Below are 22628 nucleotides of genomic sequence, written 5' to 3' on the forward strand. Positions count from 1 at the left end.
ATAAATACGATATAATTGAAGAAGGAAGTTGTACAAAAATATGAGGGAGTGGTTGACACATCGTCAGTGTGGCTTTGTTTATGCTGGAGTGAACATTAGTCTCTGTGCTCTTCCAAACATTTCACAATAATTCATTGTGTTTGGTGCTTGTAGATTGAGTGCGACTGGAGTGGTAGAGGCAGTGGTTGAGGCAGCTGTTGAGGGAGCAATTGAGGCAGTGGTTGAGGCAACGATTGAGGCAGTGGGTGAGGCAGTGGTTGAGGCAGCGATTGAGGCAGTGGTTGAGGCAGCGATTGAGGCAGTGGTTGAGGCAACGATTGAGGCAGTGGTTGAGGCAGCGATTGAGGCAGTGGGTGAGGCAGCTGTTGAGGCAGCGATTGAGGCAGTGGTTGAGGCAGCTGTTGAGGCAGCGATTGAGGCAGTGGGTGAGGCAGCTGTTGAGGCAGCAATTGAGGCAGTGGGTGAGGCAGCTGTTGAGGCAGCGATTGAGGCAGTGGGTGAGGCAGCTGTTGAGGCAGCGATTGAGGCAGTGGGTGAGGCAGCTGTTGAGGCAGCGATTGAGGCAGTGGGTGAGGCAGCTGTTGAGGAAACGATTGAGGCAGTGGTTGAGGCAGCTGTTGAGGCAGCGATTGAGGCAGTGGGTGAGGCAGCGATTGAGGCAGTGGGTGAGGCAGCTGTTGAGGCAGCGATTGAGGCAGTGGGTGAGGCAGCTGTTGAGGAAGCGATTGAGGCAGTGGGTGAGGCAGCTGTTGAGGAAGCGATTGAGGCAGTGGGTGAGGCAGCTGTTGAGGAAGCGATTGAGGCAGTGGGTGAGGCAGCTGTTGAGGAAGCGATTGAGGCAGTGGTATTTGATAACATACAAGTTATTAATAATAATAATACATGTTATTAATAATATGTACTATTATTATTTATAACATATATGTTATTAAATACCACTGCCTCAACCACTGAATTATCATGAAATGTTTGGAAGAGCAGGGAGACTAACGCTCACTCCAGCATAAACAAAGCCACACTGACGATGTGTCAACCACTCCCTCGTATTTTTGTACAATTTCCTTCTTCAATTATATTGTATTATTATTATTATTATTATTATTATTATTATTATTATTATTATTATTATTATTATTATTATTATTATTATTATTATTATTGTTATTATTAGCAGTAGCAGAAATGTTTGATTCTTTGCTGTGTTCAAGAGTAAACGCATGATGTCACCGTCTAATACCTGTCTGAATAGCCATTGCAATATGCAGTCATGAATGGGTTTACATTATTTATACTGTAGTTTAATAGCAAATAATGAACAAACAAAACACTCACCACACTGAGTGGTGGGAGGGCTGGCTGCCAGTTGCGGGGGTCGGAGGGAGGGTAGTAGGGACTCGCAGTGGTTGGGGAAGTGGTGGAGGCATTGGTGGAGTCTGTGGTATTTAATAACATACATGTTATTAAAGCATAACATGTATATATTTAGTACAATTTACGACGTTTTCATGTATTTTATGATTGTTCATGGTTCAACAAGTTAAGGAAGCAGTATTGTATTATATTCCCCTACAATATATTGGGGGCACCAAACATTCACGGTTTTTCAACATTCGCGAGGCTCTTGATCCCCTAACCCTCGCGAATGTTGAGGGAGACCTGTATTATTATTATTATTATTATGATAACGAACCGTTTATGTAGCTGTGGGAGCAGTTCTCTCATGCTTTGTTTACATTTTTGACAAGTCATTTGGCCAAATTTCATTTTCTAAGCATGGGTCCTAAGTTAACGACATTAATCTGTTCCAGAGAGCTTGTCTTTAACCGATTCTGTTGTTATCCAAATTAATTTTCCCCATAAGAGATAATGGAAATTCAATTAATCCGTTCCAGACACCCAAAAGTATTAAACAAAATAATTTTTTCACATCAAATATACATTTTCCTACACAGAAAACAACGAGACATTCAGAATAAACAATACTAAAATGACACTTACCTTTATTGAAGACGTATTTGATGAGTGATGAGATGGGAGGAGGGGAGAGGATGGAGGTGTATTATTGTTTGGAAGGGGAATCCCCTTACATAAGGACTTTAGGTACCAAATCCTTTTCCAAGGCTACCTCCCTTCTTTGTTTTTTAATGCTTGAGAGTCACTGGCCCCCCCTGTCACACCAAAAATCTGTCCAGAGAGTTCTGTTTCTGGCATCTCTTTAAGGTTTCCCTAATATGGGACACAACATTGTCATTGTAAAACTCACCAGAATGGCTTGCAACAGCTGTCAGGGTGATGTTCATCCATAAAGGTTTGCTACCTTTGTCCACATTGTACAAATGTCCTTAATCGTTGAAGAAGACAATTTCCTCCATTTCTCTTTCCCCCTCCTCTGAAGTAATTTCCTCAGATGTGGTCTGTTGCTGTTGCAGATGAAGCTCTTGCAGCTCATCAGTGGTTAGCTCTTCATTGTCATCCTCCTCCAACTCTTCCATATCCTCGCCACTAACCTCCAACCCCATGGACTTCCCCAATGCCACAATAGATTCCACAACTAGCATAGGCTCCTCAGGGTTAGCCCCAAACCCTTCAAAATCCCTCTCTTGTACACATTCTGGCCACAATTTTCTCCAAGCAGAGTTCAAAGTCCTGCAAGTCACTCCCTCCCAAGCCTTACCTATAAGGTTTCTGCAACTGAGGATACTGAAGTGATCTTTCCAGAACTCTCTTAGGGTCAGTTCAGTGTCCGAGGTCACTTCAAAGCACTTTTGAAACACTGCTTTGGTGTACAGTTTTTTTAAATTTGAAATATCCTGCTGGTCTGTGGGCTAGAGGAGAGGAGTGGTGTTAGGAGGCAAAAATTTTGATAAAACTAAATTCCCCACCAATTCACCCTTCCAAGTTTGGAGAATGAGCAGGAGCATTGTCTAATACCAGGAGGCACTTGAGTTCCAATTTATTTTCCAGGAGGCATTTTTTTCACACTGGGGATAAACACGTCATGGAACCACTCAAGGAAAATGTCCCTAGTGACCCATGCCTTACTGTTTGCCCTCCACATCACACACAGTTTAGGCTTGACGACACTGTTTTTCTTGAACACTCTGGGAGCTTCAGAGTAATACACGGGTAAAGGCTTCACTTTGCAATCCCCACTAGCATTACTACAAAACATGAGAGTTAGCCTGTCTTTCATAGGCTTGTGTCCTGGAAGTGCCTTTTCCTCCTGAGTAATGTAGGTCCTGTTTGGCATTTTCTTCCAAAACAGGCCTGTTTCATCACAGTTGAACACTTGTTAGGGTTTTAATTGTTCAGCCTCTATGTACCCCTTAAAGTACTGCACATATTTTTCAGCTGCTTTTATGTCAGAACTGGCAGCCTCACCATGCCTTATCACACTGTGTATGCCACTGTGATTCTTAAATTTCTCAAACCAACCTTTGCTGGCCTTAAATTCACCAATATCAGCACTAGTTCCAGGCATTTTCTTAATTAGATCATCATGTAACTGCCTGATAATTGTTTCTCATTGATCCACACCAACAACACTCTCCACATCTATGAGTATTTGTGATCTCTGTTTTGTAAGCATATTTGCACCTTTCACAACAATAGCTTCCTTTATTGCTTTTTTGTTGGCCAAGATAATAGCAATGGTTGTATGGGGTTTGTTATGCAACCTGGCCAGCTTGGAGACACACACTCCACATTCATATTTTGCGATCTCTTTCTTAAATTCAATAGTATTTCTCACCCTCTTTACCACAGGGCTGGCACTAGAAGCTTTCTTTGGGCCCATGGTGGCTTATTTAGCAGTTACAAGTACTAAAAACAATGGAGTAATACAAAATGTATGGCATGTACGCGTGGAATCATCCTCACTGGCTTGTAAACAGTGGTGCACTGGCTGTACATGGAGTGGCCGGACTGCTCACGGCATGGGAACACATTCAAGACGAATGACTTTAACTGAGTTCTTTGTCGTTAATTTTTTTATTATTATCACACTGGCCGATTCCCACCAAGGCAGGGTGGCCCGAAAAAGAAAAACTTTCACCATCATTCACTCCATCACTGTCTTGCCAGAAGGGTGCTTTACACTACAGTTTTTAAACTGCAACATTAAACGCAAAAACGTGTCGTTATCCAATGACGCCGTTAACTGAGGGTCTACTGTAGGTGCAAAGGACAGTGCTGAGAAGAAAAAAGAAAATAATTTCCATGGAATTAAAGCATGAAATCATAGATAAACAAGTGAGGTGTCCAGATTTTGGGTTGAGGGGGAAGCGGGGGGGAAGCTGGCTCGTAACTCAGAACAAAAAGTCGACCCAGGGACAACTCATATCTCAAAAAACTTGTACATTCGGACACTCGTAAGTCAAGGTTCCACTGTATATTTAGTTGATTTTTTATCTTGCTAAACTTGCAGTTTCAGCAACCTTTCTGCAGAATGTCCTGCAAAATGCACCTGAAAGATGATGCTAATTTGGCTTAAAGTTCTTGATACATAATTTTTTGGTCTGATCCAGAATCTCATTTCCTACATGACTATGGAAACCCTTAGTTATCAGATCCTTAAATCTGAAGTCAGTGCCTTGTGAAACAGTGGTGCAGAAATGTTCCAGGTGAGTGCCATGTAATGCTGTGGTACCAATATTCCAAGGTCAGTACCATGTAAAACAGCAATATAAAATATCCCTGGTCAGTAAGTTGTGTAGCAGTAATACAGATGTACCAGGTCAGTACTAAGAGAAATAGTGATACTAAATGTCCCAGATATGCAGGTGATCTAAACATCACATTATGAATTACAGCCTCTCATTACTTAACGATGGAGTTCCTTTCCTAAGACCAAGCCGGTAAACAAATTTGTCGCTAAACAAGGGGCGTACTATAATGCTAGTGGGATTGTGTCAACCATCTTTGATATGGTGTTAATATCACCTTTGCACCATTTATAACAGTTTTAGAATATTTTTAAATGTTTATACAGTAGTGTACTGTTTATTGTAATAAACAGAATTGAGGAAATTGGCTTTAATATACAGTGGAACCCCGGTTTTCGTCCAGTCCGGATATCATACAATTCGGATTTCGACCACTTTTTTCGGCAAATTTTTACCTCGGGTTTCATACATCTGCTCAGAAATCGTCCATATCAGATGCGTCCACCCGCCCGGGATGCCGCCGCTCACATGTACCTGACTCAGTTTGCCTCTTGTCTCTCATTCAGCGAACAATACTCCACACATTCATCCATTGTTTTTGGTGCTTGTTTATTGAGTGCGACTACGAAATAAGCCACCATGGGGCCAAAGAAAGTTCGTAGTGTCAGCCCTTTGGTAAAGAAGATGAGAAACACAATAGAATTCAAGAAAGAGCTTGTATCAAAATACCCAAAGTGGTGTATGTGTGGCCGAGCTCTCCAGAAACAGAGCTCTGGACAGGTATTTTGTGCGACAGGGGTACAGTGACTCTCAGGCTGGTCCTAGTGGCATTAAAGAACAAAGAAGGGAAGTAACCCCAGAGAGGGCTTTGATACCTGAAGTCCTTATGGAGGGGGATTCCTCTTCCAAACAATAAACTTTCCTCCCTCTCTGCCATTGTGCATAGGCTTGCTGTGCACGGGAAAAAGAAGTCTGTAGTCGAGAGATGGACTTGTACATCAAAGAAAGAAAGCAAAGAGTTAGATTCAGATTTAGCTCCAAATTTGATGGAAGAAGCAAGATTGTTAAGAGCATTGAGAATTGGTTAGAAGAGACTAGAGTCATGGGGCCAGAGAGCAAAGATATATACATAGCGGAGCCAGGGGTGAGAGCGCAGCCTTCCTTTCCTTGATATACAGGTCCATCGCTTGGCTACAGGTTATTCTTTTTCCTTATATCGCAAACCTTGTTCTACATACCAACAAGAATCTTCAATAAAAGTATGTAATAGTGATTTAAATGTTCATTTATCCATTAAAATTAGTCATTTATATATATTTATCATTGTTTTCTGTGTGTAAAACTATAGTTATTCTCTATAAATTTTTTTTTTTTTTTTAATATTTTTGGGTGTCTGGAACGGATTAATTGGATTTACATTATTTCTTATGGGAAATATTACTTCAGTTTTCATCCATTTCGGATTTTGACTGACCTGAAATGGATTAAGGATGAAAACCAGGGTTCCACTGTACATTACAGCCTCTTCTCACTTAACGACAGATCCGTTCCTAACACCATGTCGGTAAATGAATTTGTTGCTAAGCAAGGAGCACATTATAATGGCAGTGGGTTAGTGTCAACCCTCTTTGATATTGTTTTAATGTCACCTTCGCACCATTTATAACATTTTTAGTATATTTTTAAATGTTTATGCAGTACAGCCTCTCCTCACTTAATGACGGAGTTCCGTTCCTAAGACCACATCGTTAAATGAATTCGTTGCTAAGTGAGGAGAATACTGTAATGGTAGTTTGTGTCAACCATCTTTGATATTGTTTTAATGTCACATTTGCACCATTTAAACATTTCTGGTATATTTTTAAATGTTTATACAGTAGTGTACTGTAGTACAGTGGAACCTCGGTTTTCGTATGCCCTAGTTGGAGACAATTCTGGGAGAAAATTCACTATAAAATGTATTTTTTTTTTTAATATTTTTGGGTGTCTGGAACGGAGCCAATTAATCCGTTCCAGACACCCAAAAATATTAAAAAAAAAAAAAAAAACATTTTATAGGGAATTTTCTCCAAGAATTGTCTCCAACTAGGACATACAAAAACAGGTTCCACTGTATATTGAAGTAAACAGAATAGAGGAAATCAGCTCTACTATACATTATTTAGGTATGAATACTGGTCATAGAACCCGTCATAAGTCCGAGGCATTGGTAAACGTGTACGTCGCTAAGCGAGGAGAGGCTGTAGTGTACTGTATATTGTAATAAACAGAATACAGGAAATCAGGTCTAATATACATTATTTAGATATGCATACTGGTCAGAGAGCCCCTTTTAAGTCCGAGTCGTTGGTAAACGAGTATGTCGCTAAATGAGAAGAGGCTGTACAAAGTTTGAGTGTATATGTAGGGCTGGAGTGTAAATTGCTGTAGTGTCAACATTTACAAGCTGCTATAAAGTGATGTATGAAGGCTTTTTAATTTAATCGTGAACAGATAAAACAGTAATACTTTGTTAGAATTTTCATTTATCCTCAAATTTATTTTGCAGATTTGCAGTTTATTAAGAGGAGGCATAGCGGAACGTGGGGGTGTTAGAGTTGGTCATCGCATTATTGATATTAATAGTCAATCTGTGGTTGCTGTTCCACATGAGAAGATAGTGAATCTTTTAGCTACTTCTGTTGGTGAGGTAAGTTTCTGGCATTATACAATAAATTTCTTGCCTTCCAGGGCCTCTCATTACAACCTGTGTACTAGAGTAAATACTTTTGCACTTTTGTTTCAGTTACATGTGTGATTTATTACCAAATTAGTCTTATTTTTGTTATTTTTTTGGTTTATTTAGTAATTTCAGCATACATACAGAGGTACAAAAAAATACAGGTAAGAGCAGCATGCCAAAGCCACTTGTATGCATAGCATTACGGGCTGGCTTAAAATTAGCTTAAGATTAACTAAGCATTGATGTAATCAGTGATAAAACATTATTGTAAACAGATAACAATAAAGCACAAATGAATATTACAAAGACAGGTCATATGGTTGCATGCACTGCTGTACATTCAGTCGAATGGAGTATTCTTTTAGGTAGTGTATTTAAAAAATAACAAAGTGAGATTGGGTCTTAAGTTTAACATTTATGTGATATAATTGTGAGAAACATTTAAGATATACAATTTATAAGGTTCGGTTATTCAGTATTTATTTGGTTTTGGGTGAGTAAGTGATCTTTGAGAAGAGACTTGAATTTATTAACAGGTAGTGTTTCTTTTATATTTTCAGGTAATGAATTCCAGATTTTAGGGCCTTTTATGTGAATTGAGTTTTTGCATAGCGTGAGATGGACACGAGGAACATCAAAGAGTGATCTGTGCCTTGTGTTATGGTCATGTGTTCTGTTGAGGTTGGCAAGGAGATGTTTGAGGGGAGGGTTAATATCAGAGTTAAGTGTTCTATGTATGTAATAGGTATGGATGTTTTGTATGGTGAGTAGGTTTAGTGTTTTGAATATTGGTGGAGTGTGCTGCCTGTAGTGGGAATTTGTTATCATTCTGACTGCAGCCTTTTGTTGGGTAATTAGTGGTCTGAGATGGTTAATTATTGTTGAGCCCCATGCACAAATTCCATAGGTGAGATAGGGGTAAATAAGAGAGTGATATAGGGCGAGGAGGGCTGACTGTGGAACATAGTACTGTATCTTCGATAGTATGCATACTGTCTTGGAAATTTGAACCTTACTTTTATTTGGTTTTGCTACCACACCATTATTATCATTATAATCATAATCAAAGCACTAAAATTTTGCTACCACACCATTTGTCTCCCATCAAGTTAAGATGCCCCCCCCCCCAAAAAAAAAAAAAAAATCATTCATTCAATAGCTGTCTTGCCAAAAGTGTACAGACATTATAATTCGAATAACCCTTTGAAATGCAGCATTCCTGCCCCTTCGTCAGAGTGCAGGCACTGTACTTCCCACCTCCAGAGCTCGAGTCAGGTTAACCAATTTCTTTGAATCCCTCCATCATTGTTGTAAATACATACAGTAGGGCCCCACTTATACTGCAGGTTAGGTTCCAGGCTACCGCCATAAAGTGGAACACCTTTTTTTTCCCTTATAAATGCATACAAATACTACTAGATAACAAGTTTACACTAACATATATTAAGCTAACAATAGAATATTTTATTTTTATTATTATTATCACACCGGCCGATTCCCACCAAGGCAGGGTGGCCCGAAAAAGAAAAACTTTCACCATCATTCACTCCATCACTGTCTTGCCAGAAGGGTGCTTTACACTACAGTTTTTAAACTGCAACATTAACACCCCTCCTTCAGAGTGCAGGCACTGTACTTCCCATCTCCAGGACTCAAGTCCGGCCTGCCGGTTTCCCTGAATCCCTTCATAAATGTTACTTTGCTCACACTCCAACAGCACGTCAAGTATTAAAAACCATTTGTCTCCATTCACTCCTATCAAACACGCTCACGCATGCCTGCTGGAAGTCCAAGCCCCTCGCACACAAAACCTCCTTTACCCCCTCCCTCCAACCCTTCCTAGGCCGACCCCTACCCCGCCTTCCTTCCACTACAGACTGATACACTCTTGAAGTCATTCTGTTTCGCTCCATTCTCTCTACATGTCCGAACCACCTCAACAACCCTTCCTCAGCCCTCTGGACAACAGTTTTGGTAATCCCGCACCTCCTCCTAACTTCCAAACTACGAATTCTCTGCATTATATTCACACCACACATTGCCCTCAGACATGACATCTCCACTGCCTCCAGCCTTCTCCTCGCTGCAACATTCATCACCCACGCTTCACACCCATATAAGAGCGTTGGTAAAACTATACTCTCATACATTCCCCTCTTTGCCTCCAAGGACAAAGTTCTTTGTTTCCACAGACTCCTAAGTGCACCACTCACTCTTTTTCCCTCATCAATTCTATGATTCACCTCATCTTTCATAGACCCATCCGCTGACACGTCCACTCCCAAATATCTGAATACGTTCACCTCCTCCATACTCTCTCCCTCCAATCTGATATTCAATCTTTCATCACCTAATCTTTTTGTTATCCTCATAACCTTACTCTTTCCTGTATTCACCTTTAATTTTCTTCTTTTGCACACCCTACCAAATTCATCCACCAATCTCTGCAACTTCTCTTCAGAATCTCCCAAGAGCACAGTGTCATCAGCAAAGAGCAGCTGTGACAACTCCCACTTTGTGTGTGATTCTTTATCTTTTAACTCCACGCCTCTTGCCAAAACCCTCGCATTTACTTCTCTTACAACCCCATCTATAAATATATTAAACAACCACGGTGACATCACACATCCTTGTCTAAGGCCTACTTTTACTGGGAAAAAATTTCCCTCTTTCCTACATACTCTAACTTGAGCCTCACTATCCTCGTAAAAACTCTTCACTGCTTTCAGTAACCTACCTCCTACACCATACACTTGCAACATCTGCCACATTGCCCCCCTATCCACCCTGTCATACGCCTTTTCCAAATCCATAAATGCCACAAAGACCTCTTTAGCCTTATCTAAATACTGTTCACTTATATGTTTCACTGTAAACACCTGGTCCACACACCCCCTACCTTTCCTAAAGCCTCCTTGTTCATCTGCTATCCTATTCTCCGTCTTACTCTTAATTCTTTCAATTATAACTCTACCATACACTTTACCAGGTACACTCAACAGACTTATCCCCCTATAATTTTTGCACTCTCTTTTATCCCCTTTGCCTTTATACAAAGGAACTATGCATGCTCTCTGCCAATCCCTAGGTACCTTACCCTCTTCCATACATTTATTAAATAATTGCACCAACCACTCCAAAACTATATCCCCACCTGCTTTTAACATTTCTATCTTTATCCCATCAATCCCGGCTGCCTTACCCCCTTTCATTTTACCTACTGCCTCACGAACTTCCCCCACACTCACAACTGGCTCTTCCTCACTCCTACAAGATGTTATTCCTCCTTGCCCTATACACGAAATCACAGCTTCCCTATCTTCATCAACATTTAACAATTCCTCAAAATATTCCTTCCATCTTCCCAATACCTCTAACTCTCCATTTAATAACTCTCCTCTCCTATTTTTAACTGACAAATCCATTTGTTCTCTAGGCTTTCTTAACTTGTTAATCTCACTCCAAAACTTTTTCTTATTTTCAACAAAATTTGTTGATAACATCTCACCCACTCTCTCATTTGCTCTCTTTTTACATTGCTTCACCACTCTCTTAACTTCTCTCTTTTTCTCCATATACTCTTCCCTCCTTGCATCACTTCTACTTTGTAAAAACTTCTCATATGCTAACTTTTTCTCCCTTACTACTCTCTTTACATCATCATTCCACCAATCGCTCCTCTTCCCTCCTGCACCCACTTTCCTGTAACCACAAACTTCTGCTGAACACTCTAACACTACATTTTTAAACCTACCCCATACCTCTTCGACCCCATTGCCTATGCTCTCATTAGCCCATCTATCCTCCAATAGCTGTTTATATCTTACCCTAACTGCCTCCTCTTTTAGTTTATAAACCTTCACCTCTCTCTTCCCTGATGCTTCTATTCTCCTTGTATCCCATCTACCTTTTACTCTCAGTATAGCTACAACTAGAAAGTGATCTGATATATCTGTGGCCCCTCTATAAACATGTACATCCTGAAGTCTACTCAACAGTCTTTTATCTACCAATACATAATCCAACAAACTACTGTCATTTCGCCCTACATCATATCGTGTATACTTATTTATCCTCTTTTTCTTAAAATATGTATTACCTATAACTAAACCCCTTTCTATACAAAGTTCAATCAAAGGGCTCCCATTATCATTTACACCTGGCACCCCAAACTTACCTACCACACCCTCTCTAAAAGTTTCTCCTACTTTAGCATTCAAGTCCCCTACCACAATTACTCTCTCACTTGGTTCAAAGGCTCCTATACATTCACTTAACATCTCCCAAAATCTCTCTCTCTCCTCTGCATTCCTCTCTTCTCCAGGTGCATACACGCTTATTATGACCCACTTCTCGCATCCAACCTTTACTTTAATCCACATAATTCTTGAATTTACACATTCATATTCTCTTTTCTCCTTCCATAACTGATCATTTAACATTACTGCTACCCCTTCCTTTGCTCTAACTCTCTCAGATACTCCAGATTTAATCCCATTTATTTCCCCCCACTGAAACTCTCCTACCCCCTTCAGCTTTGTTTCGCTTAGGGCCAGGACATCCAACTTCTTTTCATTCATAACATCAGCAATCATCTGTTTCTTGTCATCCGCAATAGAACTAGGCATCAAAAAACAATAAAAAAGTAAAATACACACATAGTGCACTCATTACTTACCTTAAAATATTTGTAGTCTTAATCTAGGGTGAGACAAGTAGTATTTATTGTAAGAAATCAAGTGCGGTATGTATGGTAGTCAGTCGGGCTACCATACCAGGCCAACCCACCTACACATAATATTCTATTACATTTAAGCATCCCAGAGCGATAAAATGCATATACAGTTCACTCATTACTTACCTTAAAATATTTGTAGTCTTAATCTAGGGTGAGATGAGTAGAAATCAAGTGTGGTATGTATGGTAGCCAGCCAAGCCACCCCACCTACACATATTATTCTATGATATTTAGGCATCACAGAGCGATAAAATGCATATACAATTCACTCATTACTTCCTTAAAATATTTGTAGTCTTAATGTAGGGTCAGGGGTGAGTAAACGAGATAAAACGAATAAATCAGAGAGAGAGAGAGAATGAGTACATGAGGGAGGACAGGCACAGAGTTATGTAAACAAACCAGGCAAACGTAAGTTTTGTAAACAAACAAAGTGTACATGTCTGGATTGTGTACAAGTTACATTGTGTACAAGTTGTCTCTACACTGATACAGTAGAATAAATAAAGAACACTCCCATTCTCATGTAACACCATTTTTAGAAGAAATGACGCTCTGAGTGAAGGCAATGGAAATAAGTCACTGTCTGACTATTTTGGGTTATCCTAGGTTCTCTACACATATGCTGTTATGTATGATAATCTATGTAACTATTTGTGTATATCTGAATAAACTTACATACATACATACGAAAGGAATAATTTTCTACAGTTACCCCCAGTAACACATTTTCTCTGATGTTTGACTAGAGAAAATGTTATTCTTGCCATCACTCGTAAAAGTCTGGCTCCCACATCTCATATTTATATTTATCTATTCTATTGTGGGGTGTATTTATCATCTTTATATGTTATGTATTGTGTTTATTATATAATTTTGAAAAAAAATATCATGGATGAATTATTGAAAAAGCGTATATTAACGTAATATATGACATTTAACCCTTTGAGGGTTTTCGTCGTACTAGTACGTCTTACGCGTAGGGGTTTTTGACGTACTAGTACTCATAAATTCTAGCGGCCTCAAATCTAGTGGGAGAAAGCTGGTAGGCCTTCATATGAAAGAATGGGTCTATGTGGTCAGTGTGCACAGTCTAAAAAAAATCCTGCAGCACACAGTGCATAATGAGAAAAAAAAAACTTTGACCATTTTTTTTTAATAAATCAGCGACTTTGCAGTGTATTTTCGTATGGTATTTATTGTTGTATTCTAGTTTTCTTGGTCTCATTTTATAGAATGGAAGACATATTACAGAAATAGAGATGATTTTGACTGGTTTTACAAAGAAAGGTGCCTTGAAATTGAGCTCAAAGTAGCAGAAATGTTCGATTTTTACCAAACTTCAAAAGTAAACAAATCGTGCCAAGCGTGCAATACACGTCAACTGGTGAGTCTAATATTCTTTCACAAATGCACCAATAATATTTATACCATTTTTTACACTAATGCAGTAGTCTGCATAACAGTAAATCTTATATTTTTTGTGAAAATAAAAATTCAAAGTGGAAAGCAAAAGAATATAAGAGGGGCCTTGAGACGTGAATAATGACTAGAGGAAATGTCATTTTAGTGCCAGGAATGTCTTTCTTGTTTATTCTGGACCCTATTCCGAAATTGGCATCTTTTGAAATTTGTGTGAAATTGGCAAAATTGCTAAATTCTGACCACTGTACTGGATAGTTGAATTTCATAAATGAGTGGTTTCTTGCACCCATTCGATAGAAAAAATGGAGTTCTAGCGAAATATTCATGTTTTTTGTCGACTAGTACAGTGAAATTAGCCGAAAATGGGGCTCAAAGTGGGCAAAATCGCCGATGCATAAACATCGCCGAGACCGCTAACTTTGCGAGAGCATAATTCCGTAAGTTTTTTATCAAATTTCAAACTTTTGGTGTCTTTATGATCGGGAAAAGATTCTCTATCTTTTCATAAGAAAAAATAATTTTTTTTTTTTTTTAAATTTGGCCGACCCTGAGAACGAGTTTCGGAGAGGGCCTGTCGACCCTCAAAGGGTTAATGAGACTCAGTGATTATTATTATTATTATTTCTAATATGGCGTCACTTGTGCAAGTCGTCTGCTACCACATCTCACATTTATGTTTATTTATTCTACTGTGGGGTGTATTTATCGTCTTTATGTTATGCATCGTGTTTATTATATAATTTTGAAAAAATATCATAGATGGATTAATGAAAATATGTACATTAACGTAATATACGACATTTAATGAGACTCGGTGATTATTATTATCATTACTAATATGACGTCTCAAGACATAAGACACTCTTACTGATTTTAATGTGTACCTGCATGCCAGCACAGTATGTAAGTTTATTTAGGTATAGGTATACATAAGTATAATTATCAGAGTATACAGTGGACCCCCGCTTAACGATCACCTCCAAATGCGACCAATTATGTAAGTGTATTTATGTAAGTGAGTTTGTACGTGTATGTTTGGGGGTCTGAAATGGACTAATCTACTTCACAATATTCCTTATGGGAAAAAATTCGGTCACTACTGGCACCTGAACATACTACTGGAATGAAAAAAGTTCGTTAACCGGGGGTCCACTGTATATAAAATATGAAATAACTTTTAAAAACACTTGAAATTTTGGAGTTTCCAGACATAATGGAGAGACTTAGTGCTTATGGATCTCACATAGAATGTAAACAAACTGGGTGGGGCGCGGTGACCGTATTAGAAAGTCAGGTGGGGGAGCCGTATAGAGAGTTTTGGTCATAATTTGAAATGACTGTATTAGCAGAACGCCGTAAAGCGGGGCCCTACTGTATTTGTAATTCCCTATTTCAGTTTCCAGGGAAGATTGATGTAGAATAATCCTGTCATATACTTCTAAACCCATATGGAGTTGAGTCCACTGTGTCATCATTCAATTCTGAAATCCCTGTTGTTCATCTGGGTGTATAATTTTCCATCGTGCAGTCTTGTTACTTCTTTTTAACCCCTTGACTGTCACAACCCCCAATCCTGAAGTGTCGCAAAATTTAAAAAAAAAAAAATTATGTTTCTCTTATGAAATGATAGAGAATCTTTTCTAGATTGTAATGACACCAAAAAAACGAAATTTAATGGAAATCTCGATGGAATTACGCTCTCGCGAAGTTAGCGACCTCGGCGATTTCGCCCACTTTGAGCCCTATTTTCAGCTAATTCCATTGTTCAGTCGACCAAACTCAGCTATTTCTTTAGAACTCCATTTTTCTATCGATTGAGTACAAGAAACTGCCCATTTACTGATTTCAACTGCCCAATAACGTGGTCAGAAATTTGCAATTTGGCCAATTTCACGAAAATTAAAAAATATGACAATTTCAAAATAAGGTCCAGAATGAACAATGCAGACATTCCTGGCTCTAAAATAACATTTTCTTTGTTCATCAGTCATGTCTCCAGGCCCCTCTGATATTACTCTTGCTTTCTTTTTTGAATTTTTATTCAAGCAAAAAATAGAAGATTTACTGTTATGCAGACTACTGCAATACTGTAATAATTGTACAGATAATGTCAACCCATTCATGACTGCATATTAGAATGGCTAGTTGGACATTTATTGGACAATGACATCATTTGTTTACTTCTGAACATCGGCAAAAATCAAACATTTCCCCTACTTTGAGCTCCATTTCCAGGTTCTTTTTATAGTAAAACCAATCAATATCACCTCTATTTCTATAATATGTTTTCCATTCTATCAAATGAGACCAAGAAAACGAGAATACAACCATAAATACCATACGAAAATAGACCACAAAGTCGGCATTTTAATTAAAAAAAATGGTTGGAATTTTTTTTTTCTCATTATTCACCGCGTGCTCCAGGATTTTTTTTTATATGGTGCACACTGACCACACAGACCCATTTTCTCACATGTGGGCCTACCAGCTTTCCCCTGCTTGATTTGAAGCCACTAGAATTTATGAGTACGTATACAGTGGACCCTCGACCTGCGATGGCATCGATTAACGATAAATCTGACTAGCGATACATTTTATCGCAAAAATTTTGCCTCGATTAGCGCTAAAAAACTCGACCAACACTATTCGTTCCGTCTGAGACGCGTCCACTTCTGGCCAGTGTTTACAAGCCAGCCAGCCACCGCGGTCGCTTCCAAGCATACAATCGGAACATTTCATATTATCACAGCCTTTTTAGTGATTGCACCTGCAAAATAAGTCACCATGGGCCTCAAGAAAGCTTCTAGTGCCAACCCTACAGCAAAAAGGGTGAGAATTACTATGGATATGAAGAAAGAGATCATTGCTAAGTATGAAAGTGGAGTGCATGTTTCCGAGCTGGCCAGGCTGTACACAAAACCCCAATCAACCATCGCTACTATTGTGGCCAAGAAAACGGCAATCAAGGAAGCTGTTCTTGCCAAAGGTGCAACTATGTTTTTGAAACTGAGATCGCAAGTGATAGAAGATGTTGAGAGACTGTTATTGGTATGGATAAACGAAAAACAGATAGCAGGAGATAGCATCTCTCGAGCGATGATATGTGAAAAGGCTAGGAAGTTGCATGACGATTTAATTAGAAAAATGCCAGCAACTAGTGGTGATGTGAGTGAATTTAAGGCCAGCAAAGGTTGGTTTGAGAGATTTAAGAATCGTAGTGGCATACATAGTGTGATAAGGCATAGTGAGGCTGCCAGTTTGGACCAAAAAGCAGCTGAAAAATATGTGCAGGAATTCAAGGAGTACATAGACAGTGAAGGACTGAAACCTGAACAAGTGTTTAATGGTGGCACTGACAATGTTGTGAAACACTTTAGGAATGTCATAAAGGAACAGGAGGTACAGGCCTCTATGGGCAGATATGTTGTGCGACAGAGGTCCAGTGACTCTCAAGCTGGTCCTAGTGGCATTAAAAGAAGGGAAGTAACCCTGAAAAAGGACTTGCCACCTCTGGTGGCCTGGTGGTTAACGCTCTCGCTTCACACGGCGAGGGCCTGGGTTCGATTCCCAGCCAGAGTAGAAACATTGGACGTGTTTCTTTCCACCTGTTGTCTATGTTCCCCATCAGTAAAATGGGTACTTGGGTGTTAGTCGACTGGTGTGGGTCGCATCCTGGGACACTGACCTAAGGAGGCCTGGTCACAGACCGGGCCGCGGGGGCGTTGACCCCCGGAACTCTCTCCAGGTAAACTTCAGGTAAACCTCAAGTCCTAATGGAAGGGGATTCCCCTTCTAAACACTAAGACCATCAACACACTCCCCTCTTCCCATCCCATCAATCATCACCAGATCTTCAATGAAAGTAAGTGTCATGTAACTGTGCATGTCTTCTTCAGTTTGTGTGTATTAAAATTAATATTTCATGTGTTAAAATTTTTTTTTCCAATACTTTTGGGTGTCTTGCACGGATTAATTTGATTTCCATTATTTCTTATGGGGAAAATTAACTTGACTAACGATTATTTTGACTAACGATGAGCTCTCAGGAACGGATTAATAGCGTTAGTCGAGGGTCCACTGTATATACGTCAAACACGGTGGCTCGTAAGACGTATATATACGACCAAAACAGTCAAAGGGTTAACAAACCATTTGTCTCGCACTGAGGTAGGGTAACCCAAAAAAGAAGAATCGCCTTCATCATTGCACACTGTCTTGTCAGAGGCATGCTGATATTACAGCTCAAATGCCTATCCAAACTGCAGTATCCCTACCTCTTCTTCAGACTGCAAGCGCTATACCTCCTACCTCCAGGACTCAAGTCCAGCTTACCAGTACCCTGAATCCCTTCATAATGCTACTTTGTTCATACTCAAACACCATGTCAGGTCATTAACCCTTTGAGGGTTTCGGACATACTAGTACGGCTTACGACCCAGGGTTTTTGACGTACTAGTACGCCTAAATTCTAGTGCCCTCAAATCTAGTGGGAGAAAGCTGGTAGGCCTCCATATGAAAGAATGGGTCTATGTGGTCAGTGTGCACAGTATAAAAAAAATCCTGCAGCACACAGTGCATAATGAGAAAAAAAAAACTTTGACTGTTTTTTTTGGAATAAAACAGCAACTTTGCACTGTATTTTCATATGGTATTTATTGTTGTATTCTAGTTTTCTTGGTCTCATTTTATAGAATGGAAGGCATGTCATAGAAATTGAGATGATTTTGACTGGTTTTACAATGAAAAGTATCTTGAAATTGAGCTCAAAGTAGCAGAAATGTTCGATTTTTACCAAAGTTCAAAAGTAAACAAATCATGCCAAGCGTCCAATACACGTCAACTGGTGAGTCTAATATTCTTTTGCAAGTGTGCCAATATGATTCATACAATTTTTTACACTAATGCAGTAGTCTGCATAACAGTAAATCTTCTATTTTTGGTGAGAATAAAAATTGAAAGTGGAAAGCAAAAGAATGTAAGAGGGGCCTTGAGACGTGACTAATGAACAGAGGAAATGTCATTTTAGTGCCAGGAATGTATTTCTTGTTTGTTCTGGACCCTATTTGGAAATTGATATCTTTTGAAATTTGTGTGAAATTGGCAAAATTGCTAAATTCTGACCACTGTACTGGATAGTTGAAATTGATAAATGGGAGGTTTCTTGTACTCATTCGATAGAAAAAATGGAGTTCTAGCGAAATATTCATGTTTTTTGTCGACTAGTACAGTGGAATTGGCCGAAAATGGGGCTCAGTGGGCAAAATTGCCAATGCGTAAACATCGCTTTTGGTGTCATTATGATCGGGAAAAGATTCTCTGAGAATGAGTCTCGGAGAGGGCCTGTCGACCCTGAAAGGGTTAAGCGAGTAAGCGATAGAAAAACAACATGAGAGTAACTCTCCAATGTTGTTGGATGTGTATAGGACTGCTGAACATACACCACCCTGCTATCTTCCACCACCTTAAACCTCTGCCAACATCTCCTTCATCAAACTAACTAATTAAACTAACATCTCCTCCAAGGTAAGTGTAAATATAAAAGTGTAAGTATAAAAGTAAATATAAGTGTAAATATAAAAGGACATATAAAAGGATACCAATGGAAATATGTCACTCTTGAATTTTTTGGGTTATCCTGGGTACTTTCAAATTCAAATTCAAATTCAAAGTTTATTCTCTATAAGGATTACAATGTTGATTTTACAGAAATTTGGTTATTGTGTGGTTTACATGTTGTAAAATAGTGATTACAGAGTGTACCACTAGAACGCTTAGCATGGCTAGGCATTTCGGGCAGACTTAGTTTTATTCTTAATTGTAAAATATTACAAATTATGAGGTAAGTTGGTATTATGGCTAAGTGACTAAATACTAGTTTGTGAATGCTTTTGTTTTGGCACAGTACATAGTTTCAGTATTGGAGTATCACAGGATTCATTATTTTAAGATTGAGATTAATATTTCTGTTTATGGTCAAATGAGTGAGTGAGTGTAAGTGTGAACCACCAGGTGGTATTCGTGTCGTTAGTTGACGGGATGTATCAGGGAGATCATATGTTTTCTAATGGTAGTTTTGAAGGTGATGAATGTGTCTGCAGTTCTAGAGTTCTCAGGTAGGGTATTCCGGATTTTAGGGCCTTTGACATACATTGAATTTTTGTAAAGGTTTAGTCGGACACGGGGAATGTCGTAGAGATGTTTGTGTCTGGTGTTATGCCTGTGGGTTCTGTCACAACTATCAAGAAAGCGTTTTAGGTCAAGGTTGATATTAGAGTTTAAGGCCCTGTAGATGTAGATTGCACAGTAGTAAGTGTGGATGTACTGAACAGGGAGTAAGTTTAGGTCTATGAAGAGTGGGGGGGTGTGTTGCCAGGGATGGGATTTAGTGATTATTCTTACTGCAGCGTTTTGTTGGGTTATTATTGGCTTTAGGTGTGTTGCTGCAGTTGATCCCCAAGCACAAATAGCATAGGTGAGGTATGGATAAATAAGTGAGTGGTATAGTGTGAGAAGGGCATTTTGCGGCACGTAGTATCGTATCTTGGAGAGGATCCCAACCGTTTTGGATACTTTTTTGGTTATATGCTGGATATGGGTGCTGAAATTCAGGTTGTTGTCAAGGTATAAGCCTAGGAATTTGCCCCCATTATTTCTGGTAATTAGCGTGTTGTCAATCTTAATGTTAATTTGTGCATCTCCTGCTCTGCTACCAAACATAATATAGTAGGTTTTGTCAGTGTTAAGCGTAAGTTTATTGGCTGTCATCCAAGTCGATATTTTGATCAGCTCCTCATTCACAATGGTGTTGAGGGTGGCAAGATTAGGGTGAGAGATGACATAAGTCGTGTCGTCAGCAAAGAGAATGGGTTTCAGGCGTTGGGATACGTTTGGAAGGTCATTGATGTATATGAGGAAGAGCAGGGGACCAAGGACACTTCCCTGCGGAACTCCAGTATCAATTGGCCGTGTTGCTGATGCTGTGTCTTTAATGGTGACATACTGATACCTATTAGTAATGTAAGATTTGAAATAAGCAAGTGCATGGCCTCTTATACCGTAATGATCAAGTTTGTGGAGTAGGATGTCATGGTCTACTGTGTCAAAAGCTTTTCTTAGGTCAATAAAAATTCCTAGTGGATATTCCTTATTTTCCAATGCTGTGTACAGCAGATCTAGCACTTTTATGATTGCATCATTAGTGCTTTTATTTTTCCTGAATCCAAATCGGCAGGGGTTGAGTATGTTTTGAGCCGTTATAAATGAATACAGTCTCCTGTGCACGAGTTTCTCAAAGATTTTGGATAGCAATCGTAAGTTAGATATTGGCCTATAGTTGTTTAAGTCTGTAGGGTCACCACCTTTATGTATTGGTGTAACCCTTGCCATCTTGAGTAGTTTCGGGAAGGTGCTAGTCACTAGTGACTTGTTAAAAAGTAATGAAATAGCATGCGAAAGGACATGGGCCGCTTGCTTGTACAGTAATGGTGGGACATGAGACAGATTCCCCGAGTTATTTTTAAGTGACTTTATAATCTCGGTGACTTCCATGGGCTCAGTTGGTGCAAGATAGAAGGAATTAGGGAAATTCCCATCTAGGTAGTCCCTGGCATGGGCATTGGTATGTGGGATTTTACTGGCGAGATTAGATCCTATGGTTGAGAAGAAGTCGTTTATCTTGTTAGCTGTGTCAGTGGGATGTAGTGGTGTTTCATTAGGTTTAGTTAGGACAATATTCTTGGTTTTTCTCAGTTTGTGGGTCCCTAGAATCTGAGAGAGTGTTTTCCAGGTCTTTTTTATATCTCCTCTAGTGTCTGTGAATCTACTGGAGTAGTATAGTTGTTTGGCTTTCTTTATTACTTTGGTGAGAGCTGATGAATAGTGTTTAAGAATATCTTTGTGTATTAAGCCCTGTCTATATTGCTTTTCATATTGGTGTTTCTTGTCAATGGATTTCAGAATGGTGCTGGTTAGCCATGGGCAACCAAGCCGTTTGTTTGTGATCTGTTTTGTTTTTATAGGACAATGTTTGTTGTATAGTCTAAGTAATTTGTTAAGAAAAATGTCTGTCCAGTCATCAATACCATTGGCCTTGGAGAATTCTGTAGGCCAGTCAACAGTCTCTAGGTCAGCTGAGAACTTCCTCACTGAGGCCTCGTCATGGAGTCTAAATGAGACTTTGTTGTATTCAAGTGGTGGTTTACTAATGTTTGTCAGGAGGAAGGTAGGGTAGTGGTCTGTAGTGCTATCTGTGATTATCCCTGATTTAAGGGGGGCTAGTATATTGGTCCATATGTGGTCTATTATGGTTGCACTTGTCTCAGTGAGCCTGGTTGGTTTAGTTATTGTTGGTATGAGAAGTGTGTTGTTCATATTGTTGATGAAGTCAGTTACAGGCTGATCATCTAGTAAGCCAAGGTTGATGTTGAAGTCTCCAGCTAAGAGAAGGTGGTGCTTATTCATTTGTCTGTTTGTTATTAGTGACTTTAATTTCTCACTGAAATTTGGGATGTTTGTGTGAGGTATCCGGTAAATGGCACCCATTGTTATAGGCGTCTTAAGGTTTTTTACAGTAAAATTAGCAATAATGTATTCCCCATATTCATCACTAAAGCAAGTGGTGCTAAGACAAGATAATTGGTTAGAGTAATAGATTGCAATACCACCCCCAACTTGGTTTGGTCTGCAGTTGTGAATTGCTGTGTATCCTGGTAGAGGGTAGATATCTATTGTGTCCTGCTTAAGCCAGGTCTCAGTAAGAATAATGCAGGAGAAGGGTGTCTTTAGTGATTCAAGGAGTGCTAAGAGGTCATCATAGTGTTTGCTTAAGGACCTGATGTTGTAGTTAAGTACTGATAGACTTTTAGCATTGTTTAGGATAGTGCTGGCTTGTGATGCTGTGTAATAAAGGCAGTTACTTTCCAATAGGTTTTGATTAGGTGTCAGATTATGGAGGTTTAGATCAGGGTCAACGTGATCAATCATCTTCTATGTTTAAATTATGGTTATTTATATCCTGAGTTGTGTGTTGAGTTCTAGTACTGATATCTGTAGTGGTAGGAAGTTTGGACAAGTATATAGC

At 39.3% G+C, this 22628-nt stretch overlaps 1 protein-coding gene across 18 annotated transcripts in view; it reads left to right on the forward strand.

Moving 5' to 3' along the window:
- The window catches only part of LOC128696147 (protein lin-10), a 921476-nt gene that overhangs the window by 879637 nt on the left and 19211 nt on the right, over positions 1-22628 (forward strand). For all 18 annotated transcript variants that reach the window (XM_053787271.2, XM_053787270.2, XM_053787272.2 and 15 more), the window contains one exon: positions 7213-7353. In XM_053787271.2, the coding sequence (XP_053643246.2) occupies positions 7213-7353 (141 nt within the window). The remainder of the gene's footprint in view (positions 1-7212; positions 7354-22628) is intronic.

This window comes from Cherax quadricarinatus, chromosome 48, assembly GCF_038502225.1.
Source record: "Cherax quadricarinatus isolate ZL_2023a chromosome 48, ASM3850222v1, whole genome shotgun sequence".
Lineage (NCBI taxonomy): Eukaryota > Metazoa > Arthropoda > Malacostraca > Decapoda > Parastacidae > Cherax > Cherax quadricarinatus.